The sequence below is a fragment of the Bos mutus genome, chromosome 10, assembly GCF_027580195.1.
Source record: "Bos mutus isolate GX-2022 chromosome 10, NWIPB_WYAK_1.1, whole genome shotgun sequence".
NCBI classification, from domain to species: Eukaryota; Metazoa; Chordata; class Mammalia; order Artiodactyla; family Bovidae; genus Bos; species Bos mutus.
Window position 1 is genome coordinate 50,289,754 of NC_091626.1, and position 25,499 is coordinate 50,315,252.

At 41.1% G+C, this 25,499-nt stretch overlaps 1 protein-coding gene across 1 annotated transcript in view; it reads right to left on the reverse strand.

Moving 5' to 3' along the window:
- Positions 1-4,967: 4,967 nt before the first annotated feature.
- LEO1 (LEO1 homolog, Paf1/RNA polymerase II complex component) overlaps positions 4,968-25,499 on the reverse strand; it is a 36,766-nt gene continuing 16,234 nt past the window's right edge. Inside the window, exons 5-12 of the mRNA XM_005900457.3 lie at positions 25,214-25,359; positions 24,400-24,484; positions 20,377-20,471; positions 19,694-19,828; positions 18,363-18,498; positions 16,982-17,168; positions 14,172-14,269; positions 4,968-5,194 (exon numbers count right to left, since the gene is read on the reverse strand). Coding sequence (XP_005900519.1) covers positions 5,090-5,194; positions 14,172-14,269; positions 16,982-17,168; positions 18,363-18,498; positions 19,694-19,828; positions 20,377-20,471; positions 24,400-24,484; positions 25,214-25,359 — 987 coding nt within the window. The 3' untranslated portion in view covers positions 4,968-5,089. The remainder of the gene's footprint in view (positions 5,195-14,171; positions 14,270-16,981; positions 17,169-18,362; positions 18,499-19,693; positions 19,829-20,376; positions 20,472-24,399; positions 24,485-25,213; positions 25,360-25,499) is intronic.

Here is a 25,499-nt window from a genome sequence, read left to right on the forward strand (position 1 = left end):
AGTGACTACAGAGAAGGAAAATGGCAGTTAGTTGGTGGAAGTCAAGTTGCTGTGATGGCCAGCTTTCAAGGTGGAGCCCTGGGATTCCTGCCTCTGGTATTCTGGCCCTTGTGCAGTCCCCTCCAACAGGCATCATGGTTGGTTTATGTGATCAACATAATATAGCTTCACTTCCAAGGCTCAGCATGACATCATGGCCTTTCTGCCTCACTCTTTCTCCCTTGGGTCACTTGCTCTGGAGGAAGCCAGCTACCACGATGTGAAAACACATAAACTGCCATGGAGAGGCTCATGTGGTGAGAAACAGTCCCCCCACCCAAGCACCATGAGAGTGAGCCATCCTGGAAACAGATCCTTCAGCCTGAGATAACATCCTGACTCAATGTTGGATGAGCCAACATCCTGACTAAAGCCTTGTGAGAGACCCTGGGCCAGGGCTACACCACTCCTGACCTTTAGGACTGAGAGATATATGAAATGTTTGTTATTTTAAGCTGGCCTTCTCAGGGAATGTAGTTGGGGAAGGTGAGGGGTGGTGTGCAGGTCATACAAGACATGTCTACTTCGACACTCCTGTCTCCTTGTTTTTGGATTCCCTCTGCACAATGCCAGGGAAACTTTGGTATCTCAACTTCATTAAATGTAGGCTACCACTGAGCGTTTTTAGTTACCCAGTCAAGCACAGAGCCATGTCCAGAATATATAAGTGCACCCGTATCAGTAAATTTGACACCCAAGGCAGTCAAGTGTTCTTCCTTCATCTCACATTCTTAGAATCCACTTTCCCTCATATTCCCCAGGCTTTTGCCCATATGTATTAGCAAAACCTTGCAACTGTTTTGACGTATAAGCTATTTCTTCTTCAGTTGAAGTTTACGCTTTCTTTGCCAGTGCATAAGATCCTAGTGATGGATCTATTGGTAAAAATTGGGTAAGAGAGCACTCAGCTGAGTGGTTCTTGAGGAGAATGAAAACTGATCCAAGTGATGTTATTACAGGATTTTCAAGCAAGAAGACTAGTTTCACAACCTACTGAATGGGAGAAAATATTTGCAAACGATATGACCAATAAGAGGTTAATATCCAAAATATATAAACAGGTCATCCAACTCAATATAAAAAAAATCTGATTAATGGGCAGAAGACATTAATAGACATTTTTGCAAAGAAGACATGGACATGTTCAAGAGGCACATGAAAAGATGCTCAACACTCCTAATCATTCAAAGAAATAGAAATCAAAACCACAGTAAGATATCACCTCACTGAATAACTACCATCAAAAAATCTATAGATAGCAAGTATCACTGAGACTGTGGAGAAAAAGAGACCCTTGCATGCTGTTGTGGGGAATGTGGATTGGTGCAGCCACTATGAAAAACAGTATGGCAGTTGCTCAAAAAACTAAAAGTAGGGGCGTCCCTGGTGGCTCAGTGGCGATGAATCTGCCTGCCATTGCAGGAGACATGGTTTCAATCCCTGATCCAGGAAGATCCTACAGGCTGCAGAGCGACTAAGCCCACGTGCCACAAATACTGAGCCTGTGCTCTGGAGCCCACAAGTTGCGACTACTGAGCCCACGCACCCTAGAGTCCGTGCTGTGCAAGATGAGAAGCTACCACACTGAGAAGCCCATCCGCCACAGCTAGAGAGAAGCCCCTACTCCCTCAACTAGAGGGAAAAGCCCACACAGCAATGAGGACCCAGCACGGTCAAAAATAAATAATTTTAAAAAAAAAATCAGAAATAAAACTACCATCTCGTAATTTTACTCCTTGGTTTATATCTGAAAAAAACAGAAACCCTAATTCTAAAAGATACATGTGCCCCAATGTTCATAGCAGCAATATTTACAATAGCCAAGATATCGAAGCAACCAGTCCATCAACAGATAAATGGATTTAAAAAAAAATATGGTGTGAATATATATATATATAATGAAATATTACTCAGCCATAAAAAAGGAAGGAAATTCTGTCACTTGCAACAACATAGATGGACCTAGAGGGTACTATGCTTATTAGTGAAATAAGCCAGATAATGACAGATACAGTATATTATCACTTATATATGGAATCTGAAAAATAAACCAGTGAATATAACAAAACAGACAGACTCACAGATAATAGAAAACAAACTAGTGGTTACCAGTAGGGAGAGAGAAGCAGGGAGGGACATAATAGGGGTAGGGAATTAAGAGGAACAAACTAGTGTGTATAAAATAATAGATTACAAGGATATAGTTAGTGTACAGCACACGAAACATAGCCAGTATTTCATAACTTTAAATGGAGTATCATCTATAAAAAATATTCGAATCACTATTTTTGTACACCTGAAACTTTAAATCAACTATATATTAAAAAAAAAAAAAGCTATTAATAGTTTCCTCAGACATAGGGAGGCAAACTGCTTCTCACAGGCAAACGAGGCTCAGAGAGACTACAAACTTTGTTTTTCACCTTTGTCTGAATCCAAACATATTCCCATCCTGTGATAAATCATAATAAATAAGAATATAAAAAAGAACATATACATATAACTGAAATACTTTGCTATACAGCAGAAATTAACACTGTAAATCAATTCTTCAATTAAAAAAAAGCCAACCTAAGCTTGTAAACTTTCTGTAAGTGCTCCAGGGCACTCAGAGGTATGCACCCCATACCAGTCGTTAGTCATCAGGACTGCCTAACAAGTGTAGCAGCCACTTGAGCCCTCAACCACAGGGGATAATCTGATTCATCATGATGCCAAGGCATCACCGTTTCCCTTTGGTGAGGAACTCAGACCTGCATTCAAACCCAAACCAACCTATGCACCTCATCTTTGAGGATTTGCTTCCTGGACTACCACTCAGGTCCAGGTTGGGCCACAGAAAACATACCGGTTGTTGATACAAATACATTTTAGTATTTTTTAAAAATCGCAATTAGGTTTAGAGCTGTTGATTTTGGTTACAAGAAATACAAAGAAAATTCCTAAGGGATGACAAAAGTAGCAAATTCAGAGAACCACTTCCACCCCTACAGATAAGGGAACAAAGGGAAACGTAGAATTATTCCTAAACTTAAAAACTTATAACAGAGCCCCTTGGAGCTGAAACTCACACCTGAGGAAAACAAGTGTCCAGCTGGTACTGATGTCTCTCAGGAATACAATGAAGCTGGTCTTCAAGTCTTCGTAAAACTGCAAACTGGACTGAGCAGCTGTAGGAATATACCGCCTCAGCTGAGATGAACAACTCCTGGTTGGCTCCCTTCAACAGGAAGCCCCCACAAAGTTCTATAAGCAAACAGGAAGGAGCAATCTATTCTTTGTTATCTATGCTCCCAGTTCTTCTCCAGCGCCCCCTAACAGGGGGCAGCTGGCAAAGCTGAAACGTGCCTGCAGAGGCTTGACCTTTCACCGCCAAGCTCTGCATAGAAGGGGCAGGTTTGGAGATGAGAGACTCCAAGAGCTCAGTCATTGTCACATAAGTATCTACTAGTAAAAAAAACAGAAACTATGTTGTCCTAGAAAGGACAGAGTCAAAAATGAAGGCTCTCAAGGGCCAGACATGTTTCAACTTGATAAGCCAATAGCAAAGAGGCTACAGGTTTGGGAGTTAGGAAAAGAGACACAAAGGTGAGTTAGGACCTTCTCCTTCAGTGCCACTTCTCTATAACCAGGTTTCAGGGAAAGCCTCCCATAGATAGCCACCATTCCTGGGTTGTATTAACAGCCCTAGTCCATAATGGAAAGAAAAGGAAAGATTAGTCCATGTAGAAGAGCACTGCAGAAAACACAAATATGTGTCTTAGAGATTTAAAATGTATCTATCTGCTAACTCAGCCATTTCTACTATCAAGGGGAGTCAAATTTTCCTCCCTCTGAATATGGGCTCACATTAGTGATTCACTTCCAATGAACAGAATGTGGTGGATTCTGTATATGACTTTCAGTGCTAGCCATAAAAGGTACCCTCAAGAAAAGGTAAAACAGCTCTTGGAGTGCTCACTGTTGAAGCCTATCACCATCTGTGAGAAAGCAGGGCCATGCCTAGGATACAACAAATGAGACACTCACTTAAGGGCTGCCAAAATCTCAGTGATCAAGAGAAATAATATTGCAATACATTTTAAATCACAAAAAATCCCACTGAACAAAACATCAAAATTGTAAATAGAGATGATCCATGGAGTTCTGGACTTGTACAACTCCTGTCACTTGCCTGACCCTCATCCCAGACCTGCTAGATCATCTTTATGTGAATTTTTGACATTTTGTCCATCATATTTTTGCATTAATTTTAGTTTTTTAAAATGCTGTATCACAATATTATTTAACTTGATTATTGTAGTGGGCTGAATAGGGACCCTTCCAAATTCATATCCAATCAGAACCTTTATTTAGCAATAGGATCTTTGAAGATGTAATTATTAAGATGAGCGGACACAGGACTAGGGGTGACCCTAAACCTACCAGTGTGTGTCCTTAAAGGAGAGTGGGATCTGGCAATACAGAGCAGACACACAGCGAAACCACCATGTGAAGATAGAGGTGAGATTAGAGTTACGCTGCTACGAGCCAAGGAACACCGGAAGCCTCCAGAAGCTAAGACGATGCAGGGGAGGTCTTCCCTAGAGCCTCCAGAGGGCGCATGGCTCGGCTGACACCTTGATTTAGGACTTCAGGCTTCAGAACTATGAGAGGATACATTTCTACAGTTTGAAGTCTCCCAGTTTGTGGTACTTTGTTATAGCAGCCCTAGCAAACGAATATAATTATGGAAGCTTTTTGTGTCAATTTTTAAAAACTTTGCACCCCAGAAGAATGCCTCCCTTCTTCACTGGGCCTTGGCCAGGTTCTTTGCAGGGCCTGGGAGAAATGTACTAAAACCTAAGATTTAGTGTAAAGCATGAACAAAATCAACCGGCTTCGGAAGAAGTCCATTTCTTGAACAGAGACTTACTTTTTAAAATTTTTTATTACAATTAAAATTAGTCAAAAGCAAATCGATTTCTTTTGATCAAAATAACTCATGTTTACATCATATTTATAAAACAAACTGTACAGTAAAATATATAAAGTTTTCACATTTTGCACTTCAATCATCATCTTCTTCCTCTTCATCACTGATCACATACTTCTTGTGCTTTTTATTCGCTTTATCGTCATCTTCTGCTTTCCTTTTTCCAGAAGGCTCACCCTCCTAAACAGATAAAAATCTTTAAAGTCTCAAAGTTCATAGAGAATATTTCTATAAAGGTTTATCAAAAGTAGCTCTGAGCTGAATAACCCTCAGAAAACCCAAAATAACATAATTGTTGTAATAAGAATGTTTACCAGCTGTAAAACCAGTGGTTTAGGTCATGGCAGTTTCCAAATCTTACAAGTACTAGAGGTGTTCAAAATGACTCCAGAGTAATTACAAAACTGATCCTAAAACCCAACTTCAAAACCACAAGGGTGAACTGCTAAGCAGCTGTGACCCAGTCTCAGAGAGGGAAGAAGCCGCTGTACATGGAGAAGGGCTGCAGGGAAGTGGAAACCGGCTTTGCCCCGGGAAGGGTTAGCGCTCTCCCAAAGAGGCTGGCCTGTGAACCACTCGTCCTGCTGAATATTTTACTTAAACTCTTTTTCTCCACTTCCTCAGACTTCACTTCTTCATTATGTAAAAAAACTTGTAAAGATTGTCAATTAAAAAAAGTAATTTCTTGTTTTGGATGTACTAAAAACTCATAAAGATTTTTTAAAAAAATATTTGAGGGAGTTCCCTGGTGGTCCTGTTTAGGAGTCCGCCTGGCAATGCAGGAAACGTGGGTTCGGTCCCTGGTCTAGGAACTAAGACCCCACACACCGCAGAGCAACTAAACCGGCTTGCCACAACTAGCGAGCCTGTGTGCCACAATGAAAGATCCCACATGATGTAACGAAAACCTGACGCAGCCACGTATGTATTTTTTTTAATTTTTAAACAATTTTTGAAGAAATTAAAGGCCTTCATAAACAAGTTTCCAAAGCTTAAAATCATGCTGCACAGTGTTCTAACAGAAACAAAAAACTGAGGAAGTTAAAACAATTTTTACAGATAGAATTCAAACAGAACAACACTGAATAATATCAAATATTGATTAAAATGAAATGATACTAAATATGACACTCCCGAATTACCTTAATGAAACTCTTCACCAAAAATAAGACAGGGTGACCAGTTTAAGGCTGAAGCCGGGGAAGGTGAGGCCTCTTACTACCCTGTCCAAAGGACTGCTTCTGGATGTAGCATCCAAGCAGGCATGGCCACTTTTTCTGATGGTCCCTATGCCTGGCCTCTGAGGAGCAAGATCATACCTCACACTTGTTTCCTGCCTTATTACCCCAAATGCATTCCCACAGATCCGAAGTCATAGAATTCAAACAGGACAGTTATGAACCCACAGGAAGAGATCCAGAGGTCCCCTGCACTTACTTCCCAGCAGGCGGCAGTAAAGTCACCCCAACAGCAAGCCTGGAAGATGGATCCTGCCCCCAGGCTCTGACTAGCCTCCTATCTACTTCCCAGCCTTGGGCAAACCCAGACACTTCTCTCCCAAGCCCACACAGGCAAAAGCAAGAAGGACGCTGACTACTGCCACCATTTTTCATTTATTTTCAGCTGATGGATCTTACCTTAAACACTACACACAAGCCTGTTTGTGGCAACCTTGCCCAAGTACATTTCAGTGTGTATGGTCTCTTCAGCTCTAAAACTTTTTAATGGGTTTGGGTGAATAAAAGAACAGCTTTCTAAAAGGTGGGAGCAACTGTCCTGAAGGGTCCTAGATAATGCCCAGCAGCTGGGAGCGCAGGAGCCAGGTCAAAGCTCTCCCAAAGAGGTCTAACCAGCACCAGTTCTAATCCTCTGTCTGGGGTAAGACGCTCCAGAATTCAGCTCCGAAAACCCTTCCAGGACTGACTGCCCTGGCAGCTACACAGAAGCACAGTGAAGTCCAGCCAAGGCATGCAGGCCTGCTACTCTCAGGATTTAGAAAGGTAGTGGCACCCTTCGGGAGACCTCATCTTAAGAAATTAGGAGTGTGGGATTCTGCCTCGAACTGAGCTGGAATAAACCCCTGTGCCATGTAAATACAATACATAACAAAAATATATTAGATGAACACAAAGCTTCCTAATACAGTCATGAATGAGTTCCTGAATACTAAGTCTCTTCAGTCATGTCCGGCTCTCTGCAACCCTATGGACTGTAGCCTGCCAGGCTCCTCTGTCCATGGAATTCTGCAGGCAAGAATACCGGAGTAGGCTGCCATGCCCTCCTCCAGGGGATCTTCCTGACCCAAGGATCGAACCCAAGCCTCTTACATCTCCTGAACTGGCAGGAGGGTTCTTTACCACTAGCACCACCTGGGAAGCCTCACAGTCATGAATGCAGGTCCCTAAAGACAAAGGAACCGGCAACCCACAATCACACAGGAGCTAGCTTCTAACAATTTATTTTTCAGGTTGAGTGTAAAATTCACATTGTAAACAGCTCTCAGACCTTACTTAACCCAAAATATACCTAAGACTATATACCAATTAAGGTATCTTAAAGTACAAGAGATGGCAAGAGTGAATGTCGACATTCTAGGAATCAGCGAACTAAAATGGACTGGGATGGGTGAATTTAACTCAGATGACCATTATATCTACTACTGTGGGCAGGAATCCCTCAGAAGAAATGGAGTAGCCATCATGGTCAACAAGAGAGTCCAAAATGCAGTACTTGGATGCAATCTCAAAAACGACAGAATGATCTCTGTTCGTTTCCAAGGCAAACCATTCAATATCACAGTAATCCAAGTCTATGCCCCAACCAGTAACACTGAAGAAGCTGAAGTTGAACGGTTCTATGAAGACCTACAAGACCTTTTAAAACTAACACCCAAAAAAGATGTCCTTTTCATTATAGGGGACTGGAATGCAAAAGTAGGAAGTCAAGAAACACCTAGAGTAACAGGCAAATTTGGCCTTGGAATACGGAATGAAGCAGGGCAAAGGCTAATAGAGTTTTGCCAAGAAAATGCACTGGTCATAACAAACACCATTTTCCAACAACACAAGAGAAGACTCTATACATGGACATCACCAGATGGTCAACACCGAAATCAGATTGATTATATTCTTTGCAGCCAAAGATGGAGAAGCTCTATACAGTCAGCAAAAACAAGACCAGGAGCTGATTGTGGCTCAGACCATGAACTCCTTATTGCCAAATTCAGACTTAAATTGAAGGAAGTAGGGAAAACCACTAGACCATTCAGGTATGACCTAAATCAAATCCCTTATGATTATACAGTGGAAGTGAGAAATAGATTTAAGGGCCTAGATCTGATAGATAGAGTGCCTGATGAACTATGGAATGAGGTTTGTGACAATGTACAGGAGACAGGGATCAAGATCATCCCCATGGAAAAGAAATGCAAAAAAGCAAAATGGCTGTCTGGGGAGGCCTTACAAATAGCTGTGAAAAGAAGAGAAGCGAAAAGCAAGGGAGAAAAGGAAAGATATAAACATCTGAATGCAGAGTTCCAAAGAATAGCAAGAAGAGATAAGAAAGCCTTCTTCAGCGATCAATGCAAAGAACTAGAGGAAAACAACAGAATGGGAAAGACTAGAGATCTCTTCAAGAAAATCAGGGATACCAAAGGAACATTTCATGCAAAGACGGGCTCAATAAAGGACAGAAATGGTATGGACCTAACAGAAGCAGAAGATATTAAGAAGAGGTGGCAAGAATGCACAGAAGAACTGTGCAAAAAAGATCTTCACGACCCAGATAATCACAATGGTGTGATCACTGACCTAGAGCCAGACATCCTGGAATGTGAAGTCAAGTGGGCTTTAGAAAGCATCACTACGAACAAAGCTAGTGGAGATGATTGAATTTCAGTTGAGCTATTCCAAATCCTGAGAGATGATGTTGTGAAAGTGCTGCACTCAATATGCCAGCAAATTTGGAAAACTCAGCAGCGGCCACAGGCCTGGAAAAGGTCCGTTTTCATTCCAATCCCAAAGAAAAGCAATGCCAAAGAATGTTCAAACTACTGCACAATTGCACTCATCTCACACGCTAGTAAAGTAATGCTCAAAATTCTCCAAGCCAGGCTTCAGCAATATGTGAACTGTGAACTTCCTGATGTTCAAGCTGGTTTTACAAAAGGCAGAGGAACCAGAGATCAAATTGCCAACATCTGCTGGATCATGGAAAAAGCAAGAGAATTCCAGAAAAACATCTATTTCTGCTTTATTGACTATGCCAAAGCCTTTGACTGTGTGGATCACAATCAACTGTGGACAATTCTTCAATAGATGGGAATACCAGACCACCTGATCTGCCTCTTGAGAAATCTGTATGCAGGTCAGGAAGCAACAGTTAGAACTGGACATGGAACAACAGACTGGCTCCAAATAGGAAAAGGAGTACGTCAAGGCTGTATATTGTCACCCTGTTTATTTAACTTATATGCAGAGTACATCATGAGAAACGCTGGACTGGAAGAAACACAAGCTGGAATCAAGATTGCCGGGAGAAGTATCAATAACCTCAGATATGCAGATGACACCACTCTTATGGCCGAAAGTGAAGAGGAACTCAAAAGCCTCTTGATGAAAGTGAATGTGGAGAGTGAAAAAGTTGGCTTAAAGCTCAACATTCAGAAAACGAAGATCATGGCATCCGGTCCCATCACTTCATGGGAAATAGATGGGGAAACAGTGGAAACAGTGTCAGACTTTATTTTTCTGGGCTCCAAAATCACTGCAGATGGTGACTGCAGCAATGAAATTAAAAGATGCTTACTCCTTGGAAGGAAAGTTATGACTAACCTAGATAGCATATTCAAAAGCAGAGACATTACTTTGCCCACAAAGGTCCGTCTAGTCAAGGCTATGGTTTTTCCTGTGGTCATGTATGGATGTGAGAGTTGGACTGTGAAGAAGGCTGAGTGCCGAAGAATTGATGCTTTTGAACTATGGTGTTGAAGAAGACTCTTGAGAGTCCCTTGGACTGCAAGGAGATCCAACCAGTCCATTCTGAAGGAGATCAGCCCTGGGATTTCTTTGGAAGGAATGATGCTAAAGCTGAAACTCCAGTACTCTGGCCACCTCATGCGAAGAGTTGACTCACTGGCAAAGACTCTGATGCTGGGAGGGATTGGGGGCAAGAGGAGAAGGGGACGACAGAGGATGAGATGGCTGGATGGCATCACTGACTCGATGGACGTGAGTCTCAGTGAACTCCGGGAATTGGTGATGGACAGGGAGGCCTGGCGTGCTACGATTCATGGGGTCGCAAAGAGTCAGACATGACTGAGCGACTGATCTGATCTGATCTGAAAGTACAAGAAACCAACACCCAGAGAGCCAAGGCTTCCAGGGAAACATACTCTGAACCTCGGCCTTGGGAAAGCCTCACTCTAGAGGGGAAGCTGGAGCTACAGTTGTTCCAAGTTGCTGATGGCTCCATAAAGACAGCTGCCAAGGAAGGAATGGAGGTTCTATGGGCAGAGCAGGGGGAGGAGAGAGACGCAGAAGGAAGCAGACCACCAGTACCACATTCTGGGAAGTCTCAGCAGGTCGCCTCTTTTACTCAAGAAAGCTGCGGCCTGGACATGCCACCCTTTCTTCCCATCGTCTGCATGTTCCTTTCCACGGGATCTTTCCCTTTTCCACAGTTTCTTCTACTACTACCAGCCTTTCACCCTGGGAGTAATTTAGGTTTTCTAAAATTTTCTCTGCTTACAAAAATAAGGGAGGATAAAAAGCTTTGTTTTTCTTTTTGCAACTTAGTCCCTATTGGGGAAGGGAAATGAGCATTCACTGTGACACCTACTTTCATATCTGTTATTAACTAGAATACAACTTTATAAGGCAGACAGCATAAGTCCCATAGAACAGGTGAGGAAACAGACTTGGAAATGTGAGATGCCTTGCTCAAGCCAATATGAGAGGTAGAGGGTAGCCCCAAGATTCAGCAATCCAGAGCCCTGTCCTTTCCCCCATATCAAGGAATGCTCTCATGACAATGGTCATTCTCTGGTACGGGGACTTAAGGTTTGAAAACTGGCTTAATCTCAGAGGAATATCTAGATTCATGGCGTGTGGGTGGGGTTTAGTGCGCAAATAAGGAGAGAGGCCTAGAGCAGGTCCCCCCCCGCCTCCCCCCGGCTCTCCCACTGTAACCCACTCCAGGACCTGAACTGGGGTAGTGAGGAGGTTGGGAGGTCCAGGCAGAAGCAAAGTCTCTTGTCAGGAAAGGAGAAGCGGAAGGGGGGCGGCGGGGAGGGGCAACAGGAAGACTTAACAGCGAGTATTCGGGTGGGGGAGGTAGAGGGCAGCTCCTGTAACAGACAGCTAGGAGGCATTCGCGAGAGGTATTTTTAAGTCACGCAGTTACAGGTTTCTAACTGCCCGGCCTTGAAGAAGGCTATCTGATGGATCACAGGTTGAAATCTCATTTCTGAGAATTCAAGGAATAAACAGAAGTCCCATGACATTTTTCAATTTTCACTCAGTTTCTGCTTGCCAATAAATAAAATGGCATCTGCTTAGATGACGACAGCTGTTTGCCAACAGTTCAACACACTGTAAATGCATCATTAAGACATCTCCTATCTAATTTAAAACAAATATGTTGCAGAATAATTTAACAATTTTGTCTATTTATCTTCCATAGCATACCACTTCCAAGAAGACTGGGAAATACTAAATGTTGTGATTAACCAACAATAACACAAGGACAAAATTCCGTTTCTCATGAGAAAAGAGCTCATGCAAGTTCACAGTTCACAGAAGGCCAAACTGATCAAAGTACATTAAAATCATGAGTAACAGGGACACAACAATGTTTCCACAATATGGCAGAAGAGCCCTTTGAATAACCCTCTCACTGAAAATAACGATGAAAAACTATAAACAAACCCAAGTGATGGCAAGAAAATAAGGTATAATCACAAGCCAAAAATTAAGCAAAACCAGGAACCCACAGAGACGAGCAGAGCACTAAAGCACGGTTTCTCCTTGACGACAGTTACCGAACTGTATGAACTACAAGCTTTGCTTTTATGCCTTGCAGGGTGCCGAGGACAGGACACAAAGGCCAAGTGCAGCAGATAAACAACAGACCCCGAAGGACTGTATCTTTACTGTTCAGGTGAACTAGAGATAAGCCCAGGCCCCTTTCTCTGAGGCAGGGGTCAGCAAATCATTCCAGTAAAGGGCCTGAGGCCAAATGTCTTAGGCTGTACAAGACATATGGTTTCTATTGCAACTAATCAACTCTGTCACCGCAGAAAGAAAACATCCAGAGACAATACATAAATGATTAACTATGGGTAGATTTTGAAAAAAAAGTTTATTTGAAAAAAACAGGGGCAGGCTAGATTAGCCAGCGGGATGTAGTTTGCCAACCCCTGTTTCAAATGCCTGCAAGGGTAATTTCCAGTCTCTAACATTTGAACTAATTAAGAGGGGATTAAGAAAATTTAAACATTTCTAGGAAAATTCATAACAACAAGTCAGAAGCCATACTTCCAATAACTAAAATGATCTGTTCCAAGAATATAATTTAAAGTAGTCCCAAGGTAGCCAAGAAGCAAATATATATCATCTTCAGGGCCATCAATCTAGGCTATAAAAATCCCCACTGATCTGAGTAAATCAATCATTTAATCACAGAACACATGGAGAAATAAGTCATCATAAAACAGCTATCAGAAATAATCAGAAGTAAAACCACATATGTAAAGACTTCAGAATATCAGATATAAAAGACCATACCAGTAGGTTTAAAATACTTAAAGACATAAAGGAGAAACTGAAAAATATGAATTAGGAGGATTTTTTTAAATGACCAATTTGAAAAACTAAACCTCTAGAGATTAAAAAACTGAATTGAGTAAAAGAGATCAACAATGTATTAGACAGCTAAAGAAAGAAACAGTGAACTAGAAGAAGCTGTCCAAGAACGCAAAGCTAAAAAGACATGGAAAATATGAAGGACAGCTTGAGAGTCATGGAGGATAAAGTGAGAAGGAATAACATGCATCCAATCAGAGTTTCATGAAGAAAGGAAAAAGAATGGTAGAAAGGAATATCTGAAGAATTAATGGCTGAGAAATTTTCAGAACTAATGAAAGATATCAATCTATAAATTCAGAAAGTCTAACAGATCCCAATCAGAGAAATCAAAAGAAATTCAAAGTAGGATACCACAGAACAGTTCAAGAACACCAAAAATAACAATAATCTATAAACTTAAATAAAATAAGTAAGTTCTGGGTATGTAATGCACAGCACGGTGACTGTAGTTAATAATACTCTATTGTACAACTTAAAGTTGCTAAGACCATGCACTTTAAAAGTTCTCATCACAAGACAAAAAATATACATAACTATCGTGGTGATGGATGTTAACCAGACTTACTGTGGTAATCACTTTGCAATATACACATGTATCAATCAAATCATTACGCTGTACACCTGAATATAACATCATATAAAGTTATATGTCATATATCATGTATCAAGTTACATATATCTTGAAAAAGACTTAATTAAAATTTTAGTACCTGAACTCTCATAATTTGAAAAGGATACTGTTAAAAATATAAGTTAAAATTCCTTTGAAATTTTATTATTTCAGTAACACATGGAAATTTATTTTATTGAATTACTCAATACTATTTCAAATACTAGTTAATCTACATAAAAAGAAAAGATTTTTCTACCATAAGAATTATTTCTGTAATTTTAAAAACATATTGAAAAATTTTTAAAAAGAGCAAAAGAAAGAAGAGATACACAGTCTACCCACACTAAATGCTTTCTATAATAGTTCTCCAGTAGAGCCTGGCTCTCTCAGGGCAGGTCTTCCCCCAGGCCTCTCCATCTACCTGGCATGCCGATCCTGGCTGGTGTGCCCTGTGCTAGCATTCTTCCTTCAACACACCAAGAAGAGGTCTCCTTCTCTAAGCAGGGGTATTAGACGCTCTAATGGGCCACTCCCAGCCTGTTTCTGGATTTATCTCACTGAGCTTCAGTGAAGTATGTAGACACATGTCTGTGCTCCTAGGCTGTGAGCTCCTCCTCATTTCAGTCATTAACATGTGGGTACAGGGTAAACCTCTAGAATTGAATAAATTTAGTTTTACCTCATCACTGGTGAGTTTCTTCGCTTTGAGTAACCTTTGAGCCTTATCTTCTTCTGATCCCTCATCACTGTCTGATGAATAGATTCTAGCTCGTTCCTCTGAAAGCAAAGAGTAAGATTTGTGAGTGACTTTCAAAGATAATCCATTCCTGGATCTTTCTTCTGATGTGTATCTTCAGTTCATTCTGTATACTGTTTACAGAGAAGCAAATAATTAAGAACTTTTAAAATTTCAGATTTCCCTGGTGGTACAGTGGATAAGAATCCACCTGCCAATGTAGGGGATGCAGATCCAATCCCTGGTCCAGGAGCAATTCCACATGCCACAACTAAGCCCACGGGCCACAGGTACTGAAGCCTGCGCCTCTAGAGCCCATGCTCCACAGCAAGAGAAGCCACCGCAGTGACGTCTGAGCACCATGAGAGTAGCCCCTGCCTGCCGCAACTAGAGAAAGCCTGCAGCAACAGTGAAGATCCAGCGCAGCCAAAAATAAAAAAATATTCAAAATTTAAAGATAAATGTAAATTGAGATCTGTTGAAACGAAGTACTTGTCCTCTCAAATACGAGACTGATTTTAAAAAACTTTTTTAAGGTTTGTATGCAAGATGATTAAAGAGACAGACATCACTATTCTTCCAAAATAGCCCGAGTCATGCTTTCATAGAGGTAACAGTTAACTCAAGCTTTGGAGATAAAACAGGAGGTGGTTTCCAGGGCCTGTAAGACCACCTATTGCCAGGTAGACATTTCCAAGGGAGATGGAGATGAATAAGTCTGTGCTGACACCCCAGCTCAGGTGAAGCATGGTGAAATAAGAACAGTTGCTATTAGACCAACCTCCTCACTTCAGAGCCCAAAGCCCTGCCTTTCTCCCTACTCCCTGCCTACCTGACTACCAGACAGAACTGACTGTTAATAAATTTGCCTGTTAGGACTGTAATCACTGGGGAACTGAATACTATATAACTCTCTCCTAAAGACATCCTCAATTTTTTGTTTTTATTTAATTTATATGGCATGTATTTCTACAATTAATCTTTTCTGTGGGAAATTAGCACTAATGAAAATATAAAAGGTCTTTATATGTAGTCCCAAAATAAATAATAGGCAGGTAGGAAGGGTGTAAAAAGTCCACCAGAACAAATGCAGTTGCTGTTTTAAAAAAAAAAAAAAAGGAGAAAGGCATCCCATGGAATCGTCAGAGAAAGAGAAATTTGGGTGGGTGTCCTTAAAATTTATCATTCTAACAGAGCAAGGTGACCCAAGGTTTTGTATAGTGATTCCCAAAGCTCTATTAAAGCTCATCTGGAGAAGATTAGATCCTCATTTTACTGATGGGGAATGTGGTATATTCAGAGATGTGGAGTCACTCCTGAAGCTGATGAGTGCTAAGTACAACGATGATAGTTTTGTGAGACGTTTATTTAGTACTTGTTATATGCCGGGCACTGGATACAGTATTTAATATGCAGTATGTCAGTCAATTCTCAAAATAACCTCATGGTGTAAACACTTACTAATAAGCAGCTTTTTTCTTGATAAGGTAACAGAAAAAAGAGGTACTGTAACTTTCCAAAAGTCATCCAGCTGAAAAGTGGCAGGGCTAAGATCAGAGCAGGCGGAACTGGGGTGTCCAGCCTGGTCCCCCACCTTCGGGTTCAGTTTACTTTTCAGCACAACATCTCACTCGCTGGCTGCGGGGAAACTTCTGGAGGCAGTACTGTGGCCGAGACAGATGCCTCAGAAGTCAGGCCGCCTGAGTCTCCAACTCTTTGTGTACCAGCTATGTCTTTGCACAAGCCACTCAACCTCTCAAAGTCTCAGTTTCCTCAATAAGGGTGAGACAAAAACGGACCCTGAGGCATTATACTAAGTGAAATAAGTCATACAGGGAAAGACAACCACCGTATGATCTTACTTATATGTGCGATGTGAAAAAAACAGAAAACAAAGAACCAAGTTCATAGATACAGAAGCCAGATTAGCAGCTGCCTGAGGTGTGGTGTGGAGGGTGGAGGCAAAGGGAGTCAAACGGATCCAGTTAGAAGACAGATAAATCCTGGAGATACAATGTACAGCATGGTGACTGAAGTTAATAATAATGCACTGCATATTTTAGAGTTGCTGACAGCCGATATTAAAAGTTCCCACCTCAAGAAAAAGAATTCTACAACTGACTTTGATGGCAGAAGTTATTAACTAGACTTATTATAGGGATCATTTCACAATACACACAAATACCGAATCGTTAGACTGTAACCCTGAAACTAATGCAATTACTTTAGTATTCAATTAAAAATTTTTTAAAAAGAACAAGACAATAATAGTAACTGGGTCATAACATTGTTATGAGGACCAAACAGGATCCATGTTTGAGTGTCTGCCTGGAACTCAGTATGTGCTGAAATGACCATTAAAAATTACTGGTACTTGTGAAAGAAAAGAATATACAATGGAGAAGTTTGAAAGAAAACACATGTATTCTCTGAAAAACTGAACTTCCTGATTTCTAATTAGTAATTTTAAAAGTTGAGAAAAGTTCTAAGATAAACAGTTGGCAGACTTTCAAACCAGGGAACAGAGGCTCAAGAGACGAGTCTAGAAGTTCAAGTACAAGCAGCTTCTACTCTTTTAGGCTGACCCCAAAGACTTTCACAACGACTAGCTCCTGAGACCTTGAAACGTCTCACTCATCAACACTGATTCCTTAAAAATAAAATGCCCGATGACTTCGCATTCACAGTGTACCTAATGCGAAGGTGATTCCACGACCCTGAAATGACGAAATTTCATTTCTGCTCAAACTCACCTCGAATGCCCCCTTTGTATCGGTTTTTAATGGCAGCCAAGCTGATGGACTCCTCGCCCTCCTCCTCCTCATCGTATCGATCAGGTTCTAGGTAACTAGCACTCAGTCCCCGCTGGTGCTGTTTCTCTCTCATGCGGCGCTGCTGAGACTCCCTACGAATAGAAGCCCTCAAACGTTCTTCTTCTTTCTGTAAAGAAGCAAATTAGTGAACTTTAAAAAAGATGACCTCACTTAATGCCCACTCGAAACTACCTCACTCTAAACAACATGAAAATGCCTTGCCTGGGATAACACCAGTTCCTGTGTCCTCAGGGTGAGTTCTCTGCATTTCACGTCTGTTACCACACATGGTCATCATCATGTTCAGTTCTAAGGCGTGAAGACACCACAGGGTGGAGAGGCAGAAGGCTCCCTCACACCAACCGCCCCATCACAACTGGCATGGGCACAGCCTTGGGAGCTGCAGCATCCCCTCTGCAGCCAGGAACAGTCCAGAGGGCACGACCAGCCTGAGGAGCCGCGTCCATGCCCAGCGGATGCCTGAGGGAAGCAGGTTCTCTTCACCCTGAGACACACCTGACTTGCCCAGGCTCCACCAAACTACCAAGGCGCCCAGATATTCCTGCCTGGGGCCGTCAACCCAGGGCACTCCCCACAGCTAACAGCAGGATGAGGGGGTGCTGGCAGAGAGGGGCTCTGAGCCCCAAAATAGACCCTTCATTCTCGTCTATCTGCCTGGCTTCCACACCTTGGGGTTCACTGGGCAGGGCCAGGCAATGAGAGATCAGGGATGTCCTGGCATTCCCTTGATTCCTTGTTTAATTGCTTTATTACTGCATACAAATCTAATCCTGTAAAAATCACTGTCAACAGAACAGAGATTAAAAACAATCTAGCGGATTCCTTGTGCATTTCCACAGGAGTTGGGGAAGTGAAGGAGGGCCTGGGCATCTCTCAACGTGGTCCTGGAGTCTGCAGGTCCTTCAGCCCTGCTACCTTCCGCGGAAAACGGAGGAAACTTCTGGTCTTTTTATATTCTATCTAGACTAATTCTCGAGCATTTCCACTGATTTTTGACATGGACACCAAATCAGCCATGGATGACTTATTTCATCATCCTTGAAGTTATCTGTGAAGGTTCAGATTCTTTTAGTCAACAGGTTGCTCTCAGGACTTGGTGGGAGAGAAACCAAGCCAGGGTCTGTTTTAGGACCCTCACCACATCACCCTTATTTGCCAAATGTTTAAGAAATGGAAACCAGCTCCCTGTTCATGACAGCTGGAAGGAAGAAAGGTGGGTCAATAAGAGAGGATGAACAACATTTTGGGAAATGCTTTTCTTAATATATCAAAATTCTAGGATAAAGCTCAGCCAACATACCTTGATCATCTCTGTGCGCTGGCACTCAGGATCACGACCAGCCATTGGTAAGATTCTAATCTTCTGTGTCTTTGAACATCTATCTGCAAGTGACAGTGTCATCTTTCTATGTGTGGCACTGTCTGTAGAGTGAGGTCTGCAGGAAAGGAACAAAAATACCTCACTATTTAGCAAATACATTTGTGAGCCAGCCATACCAACATCAGATGAGGCCAGTGAGCATTTCCCATTCTCATGAAAAAATAGGCAGAGACACAAAACAATATACTAGATGGGGATTCTAACCTCTCTTCATTCTGCAGCTTACTAAACCATTCTCACCTCCACAAGTGAAGTAAAATATGGAAAGCTTGTGTAAAAAAGGCTTGCATAGCATGATCACCCTCTAGAAGCAGTAAATTGATGGGCTCACACAGCATTCATTAAAAAATAAAAATTAAGAGAAAGAAAGAAAACAAAAAAAAAAGAAAAACAAAACCAAAAACCAAGAAGCATTCATTGAATAACGAGTGCGAAGCACTGTACTCTCGTGTTTTCTATATTACATGACTTCACTGTCACAGCTCCTCTATGAGATCATTACTACATTTTATATATTAGGAAACTGAGGCAAGGAAAACTGAGAAAAGTTGCCCAAAGTCATGCATGTGGAAGTGAGACTCGGATACAGGTCTATTTGATTCCAAAGCCTATAATCTTGACCATTACAATTTTGAAAATGTAGTTCATAACCAAGAATACTGTGCCATCTCTAAAGGTAAGGTAAGCATTACCCAAGGAGGATGATCCGCTTAGAATCAAGGAAAGAAAAACATGAATGCTCCACTGCACTGCCTGTTCTGTCTCAACAAGGGTTGCCCGCTGACCAAGTGTGCAGGACTGCCTGAAGAGGTAATGGATGCAGGGCCTAAAGAACAGATGACCTTGGCCTTCATACCCACCAACTCACGGCCTTTCCTCTGATCGCACGCCCACTAAGAACCTCTAGCAGTCTCACAGGTAAATTTTACTAAAAAGGAAGGTATACTGCCCAGTTAGTACTCTTAGGCCTCCTGGCAGCTATAGTAATCTCTAGAATTAATACACTGACGTTCTGGTTTACATACCAGTCTCCTGGAGCTCTGGTTAGCACGACCTGGCTCCCTGTGAAGCAGCAACTTTCAGAGCACTTGACAAAAGAGCCTTTGAACCTTCAGAGCTGAGAACCAGATCTTGGTCTTTGGGGAACTATACTGTGAGGTTACGCCAATCAGGAGTCAGGCACTTTGAACAACACCTGTATTTCACTGCTTTTACTGTTTAACAAATAGTACGTTGATGAGAGTAATTACCTGAATGTGAGTTTGGTTTTAAAGACGGCTTGTCCCTGTAGACCGGTACCTTGTCTTATAAAAAGGTGGTTGTGATCGCCTTGCAGTGGAGCCTTGTAAACATCAAACACCTCATTGCCTAAGTGCAGGGACATGCTGAAAAGAAGGAACACTTCACACGTTAGTCAGAAAGCTTTCACTCTCATTTTAGTTCACTTCGAATGTGATTCAATGGCTGTTTTCTCTCCTGACACAGAATTCAGAAGCAAGGGAAGAATAAAAAGGCATGATGTGAAAAAACACTTACACAGAAGTAAAGAACACTGCGTGTTTATGTTTAGGAAGCAAAACATGCTGTGACATTCACTCAACCCCTACCACCTTCCCAACGAAGGGCAGCTTTACTAAAGTGTCAGCTTCTAGGGAGTAGTACGCAATGGGCAGGGGAGCTGGTCTAATTTTCCTGACTACGGTGCTATAGCCAGAGGATGATCACATTTCCAGCCTACTTTTAACAAGTCTCCCACCAGCCTGCACGACCCTCAACTGCTTACTTATTTCTGAGGTTTTCTATACAATGCCAGAGACTAAATAACAGAAATCCTTTAATAAGAGGTATACCCCAAATAAGGTCTTACTGCAAAACACCATCCCTCCCAGCCACATTCTGTATGTTTCCACACTCTTCAGGCATCTGTGCTCACCTCCCATCAGACCACTTGACTATTCGAGCATTGCTTTCTTTAATTTCATTTCCTTCTTCATCCCGGCGTATCCTCCACCTTATGGTATTTTCTACCTGTTTTAAAAACACAAGTGCCTTAGAATACTGTCATTTTTGCGTCTTCTCTCCACAAGAGATACATAATCACAGAATAAGCATGGACAGATAGTGACAGAAAAGAGGACATTGAAAACTTGTTTTAATCACCTAGAGACATTAGATAAAAAAAACAACAGGAAAGAAAATATGCCCATGTGAATTTCTACTCCCAGTGCTGGAACTAGAGAGAGAGCTCAGTGCCAGAGCATCTGCTGCTGCTGCTAAGTCACTTCAGTCATGTCCGACTCTGTGCGACCCCATAGATGGCAGCCCACCAGGCTCCACCGTCCCTGGGATTCTCCAGGCAAGAACACTGGAGTGGGTTGCCATTTCCTTCTCCAATGCATGAAAGAGAAAAGTGAAAGTGAAGTCTCTCAGTCGTGTCTGACTCTCAGTGATCCCATAGACTGCAGCCCACCAGGCTCCTCCATCAATGGAATTTTCCAGGCAAGAGTACTAGAGTGGGGTGCCACTGCCTTCTCCGAGCAGGTGCTAAATCTGTAGTAACCTCCAGAAGTTATAAGACACAGAAAGAGCTAGCAGGACAAGACATAAGGTTTGAAGCCATATGATATAGCAATTTAGGATTGAGACTCCTATATAAAGCAGAACTAAAAACCCAATAAATGTGGGACTAAAAAACTGCCTACTGGCTTAGAAAGATAAGGAAACCCCCACATATAGGTAAGGAAAAAACAGCACCTTATGAAAATAAAAACCCCAAGTTTGAGCAGGTTTAGAGTCTAACTTTATGGGGAGGGGGAATACCAGGCAGATTTGCAAAATATTCAAAGGCTTCCTAAAATGAAAACCACTGTTACTGAAATTAAAAATTCAATGGGACTTCCAGGAAAATGCAGCACACTAAATGCATGTAGTTTATCCATGCCACATCCTGGAAGTGCACTAAAACGGACAGAAAAGAACTGAAAAAGGATACACTCACAAAGAGAAAGAGAATGTGAGCTAAGATGGCATCAAAGCAAAGCCAGCATTTTGAAAACCGACAGACTGAAGCCCAAGCATCCCCCTGCCTCTGCCCCTACCATCTACCTAACAGCAGCCATTCCCACTCCCAGCTAGATTTTCTAGATCTCCTCTGTTAACTAACTGCCTTTACAACTGTGTCCTAATGATTTCTTTCCAGTTTCCCCCTGTCCTTCTTTATTCCTCACTAAATAAACGAACAACTATGAAGCTACCTGATTAAGAATGCAGTATCTCGGTAAAGAATCCGCCTGCAATGCAGGAGGTCCCAGTTCAATTCCTGGGTTGGCAAGATCCACTGGAGAAGGGATAGGCTACCCACTCCAGTATTCTTGGGCTTCCTTTGTGGCTCAGCTGGTAAAGAATCCACCTGCAATGCAGGAGACCTGGGTTCGATCCCTGGGTTGGGAAGATCCCTTGGAGAAGGGGAAAGCTACCCACCCTGGCCTAGAGAATTCCATGGACTATATAGTTCATGGGGTCACAAAGAGTCAGACACGACTAAGCAACTTTCACTTTCAATATTAAATATGATGTCATATCTGAGATTTGTTTCCAAACAGTCTGGGTAAGATAGGGTAAGGACTACAGATGAAATAAGATGTCCAACCTGACAACCACTGAAGTGAATGATGGGTACGTGAGAGTTTACTTCACTGTTCTTGCTATTTCTGTTTATGTTTGAAATTTTTCTTAATAAAAGAAGGTAAACAAAATGATCTGTCATTATTCCTGCCTTCCCTCTCAAATAAAATAGGTTTGTTGTTGTTGTTTAGTCGCTAAGTTGATTCTGACTCTTTGCAACCCCATGGACTGTAGCACACCAAGCTCCTCTGTTTATGGGGTTCTCTAGGCAAGAATACTGGAGTGAGCTGCCATTTCCTTCTCCAGGGGAATCTTCCCAAACCAGGGAGAGAACACATGTCTCCTGCACTAGCAGGTAGCTCTTCACCACTGAGCCACCGGAGAAGCCCTATAAAATAGGCTGAGTGAGTGAATGAAAATGGCTCAGTCGTGTCTGACTCTTTGCGGCCCCATGGTCTACACAGTCCATGGAATTCTCCAGGCCAGAATACTGGAGCAGGTAGCCATTCCCTTCTCCAGGGGATCTTTCCAACCCAGGGATCAAACAGAGGTCTCCCACATTGCAGGCAGGCTATTTACCACATGAGCCACAAGGGAAGCATAAAACAGGTTAGCCACATACAAATATGAAAACACAGGGGCCATTATTAACTGTGAAGCCACTTTGAAAAACGTTTCCTATTACATAAGGTGATTCAAATAATAATGATGCTATGGTAGAATACTCTGCTAGGTCTTACCCTATTGGGATGAAAGGCACATTAAAGCACTTCTAAAGACACAGAATGCAGAGAGGTACATACACTGTACCTGGCTCTTTGTTCATTAAAGAATTAATCATACCACCAACTGACTCTTTAAGAATGGCAGGCCTTCATTCAAAAAAACCAAGGATCCAAGGCTATTTTCCATCACCCATCAAGGATTTAAAAAACAATAGTCTGCTATACACTGACATTTTGTAGTCTACACACTAAGATTTCAGAGTAAAACATTTATTTCTAGACATTAACGCTGATGTTAGAGTCTGGTATTATGTGACCTTAAAACATAGATACATGGACACTTGTTGATGTACCATGATAAAAGATAAGGGGAAAATGTAAAAATCAGTAAAAAGTAAGTAAATAAGGAACTATCACATTAATTTATATAAATGATGAGAAATAAAAGCAACAGAGTAACTCCAGAGGTACTAAATCAGTCACAAAAAATTAACAGCGCTACCCTTAAATCAATAGATATACACATGTTCCAAGGGCAACATTAAGAGATAACCTAACATGGAGACAGAGGAGGGGAAGTAAAAAGAGCAAAAAAAAGAGCCTATATATTTAATAGTGTGACCTTGACCAAGTTAATGGTGCCTGTTTATCTCCATTTCCTCATCTGATTTACATTTCCATTAAGTGGGAGGAGTAATGAAATTTCACTGAAAACCTTTGGAAGCTCATGCATTTTAGAGAAACCAGTTTATATCAAGGTTCTTTAGGTACTTATGGATCCATTAAACTTGAAAAGATGGAACTATTCTAAAAGTTCAGCCCCTGAATTCTAAGAAGGCTGGACTCTCACTTCTTAATATTTTAATACCATGTACAATATCTACTGGAAAAAAAAAAAAGTATTTACAGGAAATCTTCAGATTTAAGAATTTAAAATGCATAGCACCAGTTTCGGTATCATGAGTTCAACTGTTTCTTGTTACTGTGCTACAACTCAGCTCTAAACCATCTACTTAAACCTACATCCTCCTTGATTAAAGGAAGATTAGAGGCCCTCCTTGGACAGAGTAACCAGACAGTACAAGATCTCAAAAAGAAGCATTAATAGGAATTTAGCACAATAAAAATCCCTCCTAATAGTGAACACGAACAATTGGAAAAATACAAAGACAGCCATGTGGTGAAGTGTTAAGTACCAGTAATAAATTCTTCTTTTGTATATGATTTGTTCATCCATAGATCAAAGAACCTGAAGATAATTTCCCCTTGCAGGAAGTTGCTAGAACTTAACCCACAACAAATATGGAGGGAGCTGTTCTAAACACAAACCACAGTACAACTTATTATGAAGAAAGTAGCTAATAATTTTTTTAAAGCACCAAAAGATGTAATAGAGCAAACAAACAAAAAAAAGGGATAAAAAAAAGTGACATCTTTACAGAGAAAAAGCTATGCTATTTTCTTTCTAAAAACTATTCTGAAAAGGTAGACGATTAACTTGTTGACCACACAGGAAACAGAGATCATTTTCAAAAGCTTAAGTCTCAAGTTAGTATCCCCAGGTTTTATTTTATAAAAGAAGAAAAGGGTAAAGCACAGAATGGTACCTTTAATTTTAACCTGGTTCGACCTTCTTCATCCAGCATTTCTTCATCTTCAAATTCATCTTCATAATACTGAGGATCAAATGGTCTACAAATTGTTTTTAAAATAAACTATTAGTCATATTTTGTAAGAAATATTCCTGCTATATAAAGCAACTTTAAAAAATCCTAATAACTAAAAATCATAATAGTCAAATATCTTCATGTTCAACTATAAGGATGTATTCAAATTACTGCACCTTCTTGAAATTTGGTATTAATACATATTGCTTGAAATAAAGAGCAAGCAAGGCGAAATATTCAAGTACTCTTAATTCTTATGTAAGTCTCTGAACAAGTAGGCCACGTATATCCTAGCTTTCCACATTTTGCTTAGGAAAAAGTTTTTAAATAGCACGAAGAGCTTGCATGTAACTTAGTGAATAATATCCATCAGTGCTGTTTAACAGTCCAAACCCTTAGTTTTTCTAGATCCACAATGGCTGCTATAGAGGACATCTGCAGTTTTTCTAGCAAACTTCACTACTCTCAATTTCAGTTTTTTCAGGGCTTCATTAGTCAGAAACACCCAAGACTAGTGATACCTGTTAATTCATAAGAAAGTAACAGACTGCTAAAAACAACTACAAGCATTATAAATCTCCTTTGCCAATAGTCCATACTTTTTCTGTAAAAGGATATATTTGGTTTTTATTTTTTCAGAGATATATAACCAGTTTTCCATTTTGTGACTAGTCAATTCATACAAAGTAAGAAAAATATCAACATTCTACATATTTCTATCCAACATTAAAAAACTATCAACTGATCCCCTTACCTGGGTTCTACGCTGAGAAAGTTGGGCAGCTTAACAAAATACAAGTCATTTCCTAAATCAGTATTTACTTTGGGTATTTCTACTTCTATTCTGGTCTCAGGAATTGGCTCCTCCTCCTGTTGATCTTGAGGCAATCCATTTTCATCCTAGTAAAAGAGTCACAGAATTTTAGAGCTTGATGGGACTTTAGAGATGGTCCAGCTCCATTTCCACACTTTAATCGTTTAGGCAGATAAGAAGCATAATGAGACAAGACTTCAGGGCTATTATCCATCCCTACCAACCA